The sequence below is a fragment of the Argopecten irradians genome, chromosome 1, assembly GCF_041381155.1.
Source record: "Argopecten irradians isolate NY chromosome 1, Ai_NY, whole genome shotgun sequence".
Taxonomy (NCBI): domain Eukaryota; kingdom Metazoa; phylum Mollusca; class Bivalvia; order Pectinida; family Pectinidae; genus Argopecten; species Argopecten irradians.
This window is the reverse complement of record NC_091134.1, coordinates 920,551-931,842: the sequence shown is the minus strand read 5'-3', so window position 1 is coordinate 931,842 and position 11,292 is coordinate 920,551. Positions and strand designations below refer to the sequence as shown.

At 33.8% G+C, this 11,292-nt stretch overlaps 1 protein-coding gene across 1 annotated transcript; it reads left to right on the top strand.

The window, feature by feature from the left end:
* The first annotated feature begins 10 nt into the window (after window positions 1-10).
* LOC138314551 (uncharacterized) lies at window positions 11-10,181 on the top strand. The gene is made up of 4 exons (XM_069254940.1): window positions 11-224; window positions 2,607-2,808; window positions 5,043-5,122; window positions 6,942-10,181. Exons 1-4 carry the CDS (start codon window positions 101-103, stop codon window positions 7,124-7,126), a joined length of 591 nt encoding a protein of 196 aa, XP_069111041.1. The 5' UTR covers window positions 11-100; the 3' UTR covers window positions 7,127-10,181.
* The last annotated feature ends 1,111 nt before the right edge of the window (window positions 10,182-11,292 follow it).

Here is an 11,292-nt window from a genome sequence, read left to right as displayed (position 1 = left end):
GTCCATCGGAACATCTTTAGACTTGTCATCCTTCTTAACTTAAAACCCAGACACGACCGCATGATATTGTTGCTGCTGCTGAGAAAACAGAAAAAGAAACATGGATGCAGCAAGATACTGGTGTTTAGTCTGTATTCTCGCCACAAGCTTATTTGTGGTTGTAGAAAATACAGTGGAATACCAGATAATCGAGCAGAGGGTGCCCTGTCCCTATTATGGACTTGGTAAGTTTACCTATAATGCCTTTTATATTCAGGTATTTTTTAGAACCAGAAGTATTGATTTTCCTGGATCCTTATATTAAATTCGATGTGTTTAAGAAAATGTAATACTGCATGCGTATATTTCTGAATTTACTTAAAATGTGTATTGCATGTATTTACCATCACCTTGCAGTAAACTATAAACAGTAACACCTAGTACAATGTTTAGTTTGTAATATGTTAAATATCCTCCATCCAAAAGGAACAGGTTGTAACACATCATGCCATTACTGTTGGGAAACGGAATGAGTTAGTAAAATCACACTTAATATTCATCGGTTAATTTGTGGATGTTTTGTCTGCATTCGGATCCCATAGTGTTGAATTTTCAAAAGTTTAATTATTATTATCATTATTATCTTAAAAGATATCATAAATGTTTAATGATCGACTCATGTTTATACATTTGCATTAGTTCAATTAAAATTATATACTTTCCGTTACTGTGGAGAGAATGCAGAACAGAGCAATTAACGCATAAACTGGAACAGCTATAGGTTAAACCAGAAGTAAGAAAAAAATGTGCTTATATACATATGTTATTATAATTATAGCGGAACAGATCTAGAATTTTGATTTGCTTCATTCGTCGAAAGAGCTTCATGCGTCTAAAAGAGCTTTGATGGCTCCTTTAATAAATCAATTTGTAATGTCAAAAAAATGAATTTACATGTTTTGAAAATTATAGCTGCAGGAAGGTGTTAGTTTATTGTTTATTTTATTGTAGGATATATATGTTAAAATGGACGTCTGCATTCACACTTTTAAAATGGTTTAAACATATTTCGTATAGATTCGGGACATATAGTGTATACATTGATCTCCCTTTCTTAATCAATTGCTAATACTAACATTTCATAATCAATATACAGTAGTCATTGAAATTAAATTACTTGTTATCAATATTGATTTCAAATATCATATAAAATTTAAAATTGGCTAAAATCTAACTCACATATATATATTTATTTGATATAATACAAGTATTTCTACATGTATTAAGTACAATGTACATCAAAATAAAAACTAGAAAGACAATATATATATGTGTACTGTATCTTAAATTACTATATTGAAATTCTTACTCATATAATGTAGGAATGAAAGGCCTCTTGTAATATTATAATTAGTTGCAGCTAATTCTCAGCAAATATTTAGAATTGGTATTCAAATGATTTTTAAAATATAATGCAAACATTTGCGTTAAATTTGCAGAAAACATTTGCCGTAACTAAAATGAACACCAAACATTTCTTGCTTTACACTAGTAATGTTTATAGATTTCCTATGCTAGGATTAGATACCAGAGATTTATGATATTTATATAAACAAAGAAGCAACAAAAAAAAAAAAAAAAAAATCAGAATAAGAGCTCATATTGATAAAAAAATAAGCCTTCAACATGTTTGATCGATAATTCAGTAAGCCTTAAAGAGAAATATCTAGTACATGTTTTTCACCTTTGTTTAAAAAAAATGTATTGCTTTTCTTTTTAAAAGTCATTATGGAAATATCACCCTAGCCGTTCCAACAAACGCACAGACAATCATTACCATTAATTAGTGTTGGGAATTGATTGCAATTTCATGATCGATCACCATTTTTGTGTAACCAATCGATGATCGATTAAAATCGATTATATTTGTCCTTTGTCGCGCACTGAAGACCGTGTACGTTTTCCAGAAAAATCATACAAACTTTCTTCTACACATATTGCCATGTTCTCAGGTGGTTTAATTATGTTTTCACAAATATAAGCATAATTTTCTGAACGTTTACATTACTACGTATGCGTATGTGCTCTTCAATTTGTTTAGATCTCGACGCTTATTGATATTTGAAATGAGCAACAACACAGACAAGCGATTGATTACGACAAGTGTTCTATGACATGTCTTGTGTGGTTTACTGATTGGCTAATTACACACTTTCGTTTATCATGATGTTGGACAATCCCGATGAAACTCGATTACACATTTCTTACATGATTAATTGGTCAAACAGCCCAAACCAAAAATACTCGATGATTTCGATCAATCGGAACACCACTACCATTATAATCAATTGTCATCATTTAATTTAGTTTATAATCCTGTTATTACCACTTCGTCCTATGTATATGAATGTATAACTTTATAACTTTACCAGCGACTAAATGAAAGCGTTATTTTATCAGCCAGTAAAATGATTTATCTATGTATTATTATTACATAAATATAATTATAAATGGACTGGAGATATACATTGTATATATATTTAGAGTTTTAACAATCTTGATATTGTACGCAAAGTCATGTTTTCAAAAAATGATATTATTTAAAAGTTAATTGCATATATTTATAGAAAGCAATCGCTTCACGACCAGGAATGATGGCCTTGTCAACTGTTCGTGGTATGCACAGAAGACCTGCTGTAAGCGAACTGAAGTCACATCAGTATTCTCCAACATGTTTTCCCTGTACGGAGCCACCAAACACTGCAAAAACCATATGAACTATCTCATGTGTTATTTCTGTGATCCCGAGCAGTATCGCTGGTATAAAAGGTAATTAGTCCAGTATAATTATATACGTGCCCCATTACGTACAGGTGTACGTGATTCACGCATCGAAAGTAATATGCACGTACACAAATTGGAAGCAGAGGGTACACTGCACGTACGATAAAATGGGAGTAAAAGCTAATAAAATGGGTGTAAAAACTGAAAACAGTTGTTATATATAATTTATATATTAAAACTGTCGGAAGAAATGAAGAGACAATATCGTCCTGGCCCCGATTTCTCGAAACAAACTTAAGTAAAAATCTGACTTAAGTCAAAAATAATCATATAAGTTATATAAGGTGAAAAAACTTAAGTTTTGACTTAAGTCTGAACTTTTGTTTCGAGAAATTGGAGCCTGATCTTTCTGTAAGCTGGTTGCTACTGGCGATTTCCCTGCATTTTGATTGGCTGATCATGACGACCCATCGAGCTAGGTTATTTCATAACCTGAATAATGTTTCGCTATTTGATTATGGGCGCTATCACACACTAAAGATCGTAAGGCGTAACACCAGTGGTGTTTACTTGTCCGATGTTGTAAACATGGAGCCGTCTAAAAAAGCGTACGATTATTGATTTCTTCTATCACCAAAAGAAAATCCCTGAATGAAACAACGTCTGAAAACGTAGATCAATGTAAGAAACGAGTAAAAAAGTTCCAACCCCAGTGTTCATGATGATTTGATTGGAAACAGTTAACACTATTTAAGTTCTTTAAAATCTACAGAACACTATTTAAGTTCTTTAAAATCTACAGCTTTGAGCCTTTCAGTGTCATTTTTTGCAGCACGATATCCGATGAATTGGAATTAGAAATGAAAGTAAAATTGCCCTTATGTCACCCAAGGAGTCGATAATTGAATATACTTAAATGTGTCATTGTCTTATGATCAAAGCTTGATGAAATGCTTAAATATTTGTTAAAATTTTGCTTGTACCCCAAGATTTATGCTTGTACCCCTCAAATTTTCTGAGGAGGGGTACACTTAACCCCTGATGAGAGAAAGTCAGGGGGCACGCTGCCAGTATAACTATACTATTTGTGTATATATATAACATAATCTATATCAAAGATTAACTGTAGATCTGTGATCTGTGAATGTGATCCCGAGCAGTAACGCTGGTATAAAAGGTTAGTAGGCCAGTATAACTATATATATATATATACTATTTGTGTTATCCATACCAAAGATTAACTGTAGATCTGTGATCCCGAGCAGTAACGCTGGTATAAAAGGTTAGTAGGCCAGTATAACTATATATATATATATACTATTTGTGTTATCTATACCAAAGATTAACTGTAGATCTGTGATCCTGAGCAGTATCCCTGGTATAAAAGTATAACTATACTATTTGTGTTATAAGGTCACCTGAACCAAAATCTCAAGTGACCTATTCTAATCACCTTTTGTCAGTCGTCATGCATGGTGTGTTCGTAAACAATTAAGATTTTTGACTTCTTCTCCAAAAGTGTTGAAACAAATTCAATGAATTTTGCATAAACCTTCTTAGGCATATATATGACCAATTAAAATTGTGAAATATATGCCCCCTTTCCCACAGGAGGCTGTGTGAGAGGGGCCAAAAAGGGTGAAATTGAATAAAATTTCAAAAATATTCTTCTCCGCTCGCAGATGTGGTAGAATCAAATACTCTTGATTTTCTTGCATGTATGTATTATAAGTATAAAATATGTAAAATATGCAAGTTGTAGCAGTTTTTTTTTTTTTTTTTTTTTGAAATCAGTTTTACTTCAATTAACTTCAAACTGTGACATAATGAAATAGCTCCCAGAGTTGTCTCCCTTTCGCAAGTCTCTTCATTTAATCTGCAACTCTCCTTCAGGTGTCGCCCCACTAGTAAACTTAACTTGTATGATTCACAACTGGATACATGTCCTATATAGTCACAAACAACTTGATCTTTAGAACTGTTATTTTCACTTGTATAACTATACATATGTATAATATATAATGTCTAACTTGACTTGTATACCTTGGCCTGCATGTAAAACTGATGCTTAAATTGATGAAATACAACCTGATATGTAATTTAAAACATAACTGAATTACTGTGGCCTTAATTGCCATGTACATCTCATATGTATACATAACTGGAGTATCGATGTCTCCATTTAATAGCAGAAATTCAAACTAATAGAATTACCCTTCAAATGACAGAGGATAAACATTTTATACAACTCACTAATTTCCTAAGTTTTATTTCAACAGAAAAGCCCATGTGTGTGCTGACTTCTGCAGAGCTGTGTTTGATCACTGCAAAGATGCAAAATATGACGGCAAAGCCATTGGTAGGTTTCTTAGAATCTTTCTCAATTTTCCCTATGGAATTGGTTATTCTATTGAATGCATTTGTTTGTTCTATAAAGGTATGATCTGTAGTGGTAATAATGTTCCCATTATGGAAGGTTACTGAGGTCTGTCCTAGCCAAATTATGGAAGGTTACCGAGGTCTGTCCTAGCCAAATTATGGAAGGTAATTACCGAGGTCTGTCCTAACCAAATTATGGAAGGTTACAGAAGTCTGTCCTAGCCAAATTATGGAAGGTTACTGAGGTCTGTCCTAGCCAAATTATGGAAGGTTACTGAGGTCTGTCCTAGCCAAATTATGGAAGGTTACCGAGGTCTGTCCTAGCCAAATTATGGAAGGTTACCGAGGTCTGTCCTAGCCAAATTATGGAAGGTTACTGAGGTCTGTCCTAGCCAAATTATGGAAGGTTACCGAGGTCTGTCCTAGCCAAATTATGGAAGGTTACCGAGGTCTGTCCTAGCCAAATTATGGAAGGTTACTGAGGTCTGTCCTAGCCAAATTATGGAAGGTTACCGAGGTCTGTCCTAGCCAAATTATGGAAGGTTACCGAGGTCTGTCCTAACCAAATTATGGAAGGTTACAGAGGTCTGTCCTAACCAAATTATGGAAGGTTACAGAGGTCTGTCCTAGCCAAATTATGGAAGGTTACTGAGGTCTGTCCTAGCCAAATTATGGAAGGTTACTGAGGTCTGTCCTAGCCAAATTATGGAAGGTTACCGAGGTCTGTCCTAGCCAAATTATGGAAGGTTACAGAGGTCTGTCCTAACCAAATTATGGAAGGTTACAGAGGTCTGTCCTAGCCAAATTATGGAAGGTTACTGAGGTCTGTCCTCTGTCCTAGCCAAATTATGGAAGGTTACCGAGGTCTGTCCTAGCCAAATTATGGAAGGTTACCGAGGTCTGTCCTAGCCAAATTATGGAAGGTTACAGAGGTCTGTCCTAGCCAAATTATGGAAGGTTACAGAGGTCTGTCCTAGCCAAATTATGGAAGGTTAACTGAGGTCTGTCCTAGTCCAAATTATGGAAGGTTACAGAGGTCTGTCCTAGCCAAATTATGGAAGGTTACCGAGGTCTGTCCTAGCCAAATTATGGAAGGTTACCGAGGTCTGTCCTAGCCAAATTATGGAAGGTTACCGAGGTCTGTCCTAGCCAAATTATGGAAGGTTACCGAGGTCTGTCCTAGCCAAATTATGGAAGGTTACTGAGGTCTGTCCTAGCCAAATTATGGAAGGTTACCGAGGTCTGTCCTAGCCAAATTATGGAAGGTTACTGAGGTCTGTCCTAGCCAAATTATGGAAGGTTACCGAGGTCTGTCCTAGCCAAATTATGGAAGGTTACAGAGGTCTGTCCTAGCCAAATTATGGAAGGTTACCGAGGTCTGTCCTAGCCAAATTATGGAAGGTTACCGAGGTCTGTCCTAGCCAAATTATGGAAGGTTACCGAGGTCTGTCCTAGCCAAATTATGGAAGGTTACTGAGGTCTGTCCTAGCCAAATTATGGAAGGTTACTGAGGTCTGTCCTAGCCAAATTATGGAAGGTTACCGAGGTCTGTCCTAGTCAAATTATGGAAGGTTACTGAGGTCTGTCCTAGCCAAATTATGGAAGGTTACCGAGGTCTGTCCTAGCCACTAACATTTATAGGCCTAGGTTAGGTCGCATGTATTGATGACGTCACTATCAGCATATTGTTTAATGTGTTTGACAATAGCCACAGATATTCTTTCCCTTACAACCATTCGATAAACTTGTGAAATAATTTGTTTTTGAAAACCTTGGTAATTTCTATTATATCATTTCAGGAGCAAACTATCGTAATGGGACTGATTTTTGTGAAGCCCAGAACTTCCATGTGGTAGAGGGAGATAACTGTTTCGACTTTGATCCTACCGTATTTGGACGTGCACAGATAACACAGAAGGACAGTGTGTTGTTACTAATGGTCATCCTGGTAGTGGCATTATTTATAGGTCAGAATGGTAATTAGCTTATAATGTGTCAGTATTTCTTGTTTACTCATATTTACATATTAAATCAAAATGATCACCAGCAGTCTTACAATGTTTCAGTCATGATCAGTCAATCAGTATTGGTTAATAGGATTAGATTATTTATATATTTCATGCAGTACCTGGTGGATTCTTACCAAATCTGATCTGATACATCCTTTGAGGAAATGGGGATAGATTTATATGCACAATAAATTTGACCCCATGAGGTGAGAGGGATGAGCCGAAAAGGTAATTTGAGGTACTTCATTTAATTTGCATCCAGTCATAAAGCACTGTGAGAATTTTAACCAAATTTGGTCACATATATCTTAAGGGAAGGCATTCTATTTTTCTTAAACTTAAAGTGTTTTTAATGAAATTATTATAGTGGAAGAATTTAAATAGAACCCAGAGTTGATTATCAATATTGTTTAATTTCGATGTAGTTCTTCTGGCCAAGTTAGTAATAATTGGTTGTGAAGTCAGCTACATAGCTTACAATGTTCTTTTTGGATATATACATTATATTCCCAGAACTAAATGAAGTACATTTATACGTATCTTATTAATGTCCATCATATATTTTCACCACTCATGCATGCTTTTCCCATTGAACATTGATTATAATACTTCATTACATATTGGACTCAAATAGGTGAAAAAGTATGACTGTTTTAGACTATTTTTTATATGTCAATATTAGTATACTCTTATCCAGGACTCTCGTTTATTGTGTCGCCTGCAAAGGAAGGGCGATACTTAGGTATTACTTTGTCGGCATCAGCGGCGTCCGGGAAAAGGTTTCCATGCGATAACTTAAGTAATTATAGTCTGATTTCAACCAACTTTGTTATATTGCTTGTAATCAATGAGGTCTCGTATGGCTTCGATAATGGCAATATCCGTCAATATATGCAAGAGTCATGGGACTTCAAAATCGTCAAAATACATAAATCCATGGTTTCTGCTCAATAGCTTTAGTATTTATTGTCCGATTTCAACAAAATTTGTTATTGCTTTAAATAAATGAGATTTACGATGGTTTGATCAAAATCCTTCAACATTTGCAAGAGTTACGGGACTTTAAAATTGTCAAAACAGAAAATGTCTTAGTTTCCGCTAATAACTTTTGTATTTATTAAAAATCTGATTTCAACCTTGATATATTGCTTTATATCAATGAGATCACAGATAGATACGTCAATATTTGCAGGAGTTATGGGACTTGATAACTTCAACTTCAACTTTAAATAACTTTTTTTGTGATGCTTTCAACTACTGTGCAGATGACACATCCACTTCCGTTGAATTCTTGTAGATTTAATGAAATTTTAGTATTTGTGATTTGCCATGCTAGTGTAATGATATACCTAAACATAGGCAAGTGAGGGTTATGTAATACCATAGAAAAAATTATGGAGAGGTTAGATAAAACTAAAACAGGTCGTTGTAGGCAGGTGGTTGTTATAGACCTTATAAGGCGCAGGAGCAGGTTCTACTGTATAGGTAAATAGTGGTAGATTCATTTGAGATGATATTCGTGACAAACATTGTTGGTTTATGATGTCTCGGGCATTATACGAAAGAAGCTTATGCAATTATTTCTGTCACATTTTCTCTTGATTTCTATTCGATTAAATTAAAAATTATATATCATATGTGAAATCACTGATTGCGTATGACTTTTAATATATCTACAAGATATACTAAACTATACTAAAATACAATGTAGGGCAATGTAGAGAGAGTACACCATTATAAGAGGCAGCACAAAATGTCAACGAGTTTATCAGAGTATTCAAAGTATTAAAACACATATCCAAATTTGACGTCTATTGCTATTGAAAAGCATTTGGTCGTTAAAAGATACTTGTTCACATTTCCATCAACCTACACCTGTTTCTATGTGTTCGCTTCAAGTGTTAACAAAATTAAAACTGTATACATATCTATGGCTTTTATGACAGTCCAACATTTTAACATAATTACAATGATATCCAATAGTAGAGAGCAACACGTGGACTATGCTATGATAAATATACTGGATGGTATAACCAAAATTTACGGAAAACATTTTGTAGAATCGGTAGATATAAGATTTTTAAAATTGGGTCAGAGTGACCTTGATGTGTTGTTACTGGGCTATTATTCAGTTTGCCGATACAAAGAGTTGAATTAGCTAGAAAGTCGAGAAACAGTTATAATTACTTGTATCTGTTGTTATTATTATATATAGAAAGAGTTACTCGCACGTGTGTAGTGAAATGTAAAGTGGGAAATACATTTATCTTCAATTTGTGTTTTTCCCCGTTAACTGTTATTACATGATGGAATAGAAATTATATGTATTGTTATCATGTAATAAAACTAGCACTTTTGCACCTGTACATATTGTAAATGTACATGTATATTTACATAGTCATTCATGTTTTTACACATCGATAGCTTTTATATGTAAACAATTCAACGATATACGATAGTAGTTATTTATGATATAAATGTATTGAAATTGATAGTTATAACTCAGGATTTTGACTCTATAGATATATTGACACTTCTTTATGTGTAATACACACCACATGTAGAGATGTATGTATATCTAGAGTCAAAACCCTGTGGCTATACCGGCATGTGGTGTGATTCCTGATTGCATTTGTTTTATTTTACTCTGTCAAGTAATTATATAAATTTGCTGTTTTACTCAATATCTCATTACTTTTAAAAGTTGCTTTATATTGGTTTTACTTAAAGTGACATTTTTACTCAATATTTCCTCAATACTCTGCGTCAAGTTTTTTTTGTATGTTCCATTTTGTTGGTATTATTTTTTTACATCAACATGTTTTGATATATGATGTGATATTGTTTTATAAACTGTTATTCTATTATTTAATTTTTCAATACGTATTTTATTATCATATTTTAAAGAAAGCTTTATTGATTGATTAATTATAAGAATGAATGGTTGATTAATTTTAACATTCCGTTAACCATTTTATGTGTAATACCGATCGAATTCCATGTACATTGACAATAGATGAATAAAATCCTTAAAAACTTACGGTATCTGTTCTTCAATTCATCAGGAGGTTACGAATTGTTCACGGATTTCTTGACTACTAAAGAAACGTACAATAATGATTATTAAAATAATTTTCCAAAACACCAGTCTGAGAAAAGTATTTATTATTTACATTTTATTTCGGTAGTGTTGCACAGTCTTCAGCCGATTTCTAAAATAGATAATGTTTACTTCTCCGAGTTATGGAAAATTCGAAATATTAATCTTGCAAGGTTCCAGAGAAAGTACATCTGTAGTAATTGTTTTAATATAACGAAGTCAACCGCAATAACTGTTATATCGAAAATACAGAAAAGCAACAGTTTCTAACGAAAATGTTGCTAAGGTAAGACAACGGTTAAAATAGGGCTGTTTGTTTTAGCAATGAGGCATACCAAAGATACAATGTACAATTTTGGCTTGTTTAACCTTTACAGTTATAATTTTGCAAAGGTATAAAAAATCAACAACCTACCTTAAATGATTAAAAGAATGGGTTCATTTAATATAAACATACAGAAAATATAAGCAACTAATTTGGTTCATACAACGCCGAGTATTTCTAGCTACGAAATACATGAACTTTGAACCCCAAAGCTCCTAACCATGAAAGTTGTTCCGTATTTGCATATTACAGAGTTATCTGCCCTTGCCGGGTAGGTATTGATTGTGGCGTCATGTGTTTTCTAGCGTAACCTCGCACTTTTTGGAGAAAATGACGTGAATTGCGCTCACAAAATAATGACGTAACAATTGATACCTACCCGCAAGGAAGTTAACTCTGTAATATGCAAAGACGGAATAAGTTTCATATTATACAGAACCAACAATTGTAAAGCGGAGGATTTGAAGATCCTAAAACCAAATGGTTGAACAAATTCATCATATCTGCAAGTACTTGTTTGCTGTCCTAAATAATAAATCATCAGAAATGTGGGGCTAAAATTTAATATGGAACTTCATCGATTATTTGCCGGGATTAAAGCATACTCTAAAACGGATATGACATATTGCGAGTTGGGTATGCAATGACTTCATAAGGAAGATAAACATTCATTACTTGGCGACTGAAGTGGCACTAAATAAGTGGGAGCCGAAATC

What these genes read in the sequence shown, in the direction of transcription:
- LOC138314551 (XM_069254940.1), top strand. Translation starts at nt 101, where the DNA reads ATGGATGCAGCAAGATACTGGTGTTTAGTCTGTATTCTCGCCACAAGC. An exon ending in CAGTATCGCTGGTATAAAAG is followed by an intron (nt 2,809 to 5,042) that starts GTAATTAGTCCA and finishes TTATTTCAACAG; the next exon opens with AAAAGCCCATGTGTGTGCTG. An exon ending in ATATGACGGCAAAGCCATTG is followed by an intron (nt 5,123 to 6,941) that starts GTAGGTTTCTTA and finishes ATATCATTTCAG; the next exon opens with GAGCAAACTATCGTAATGGG.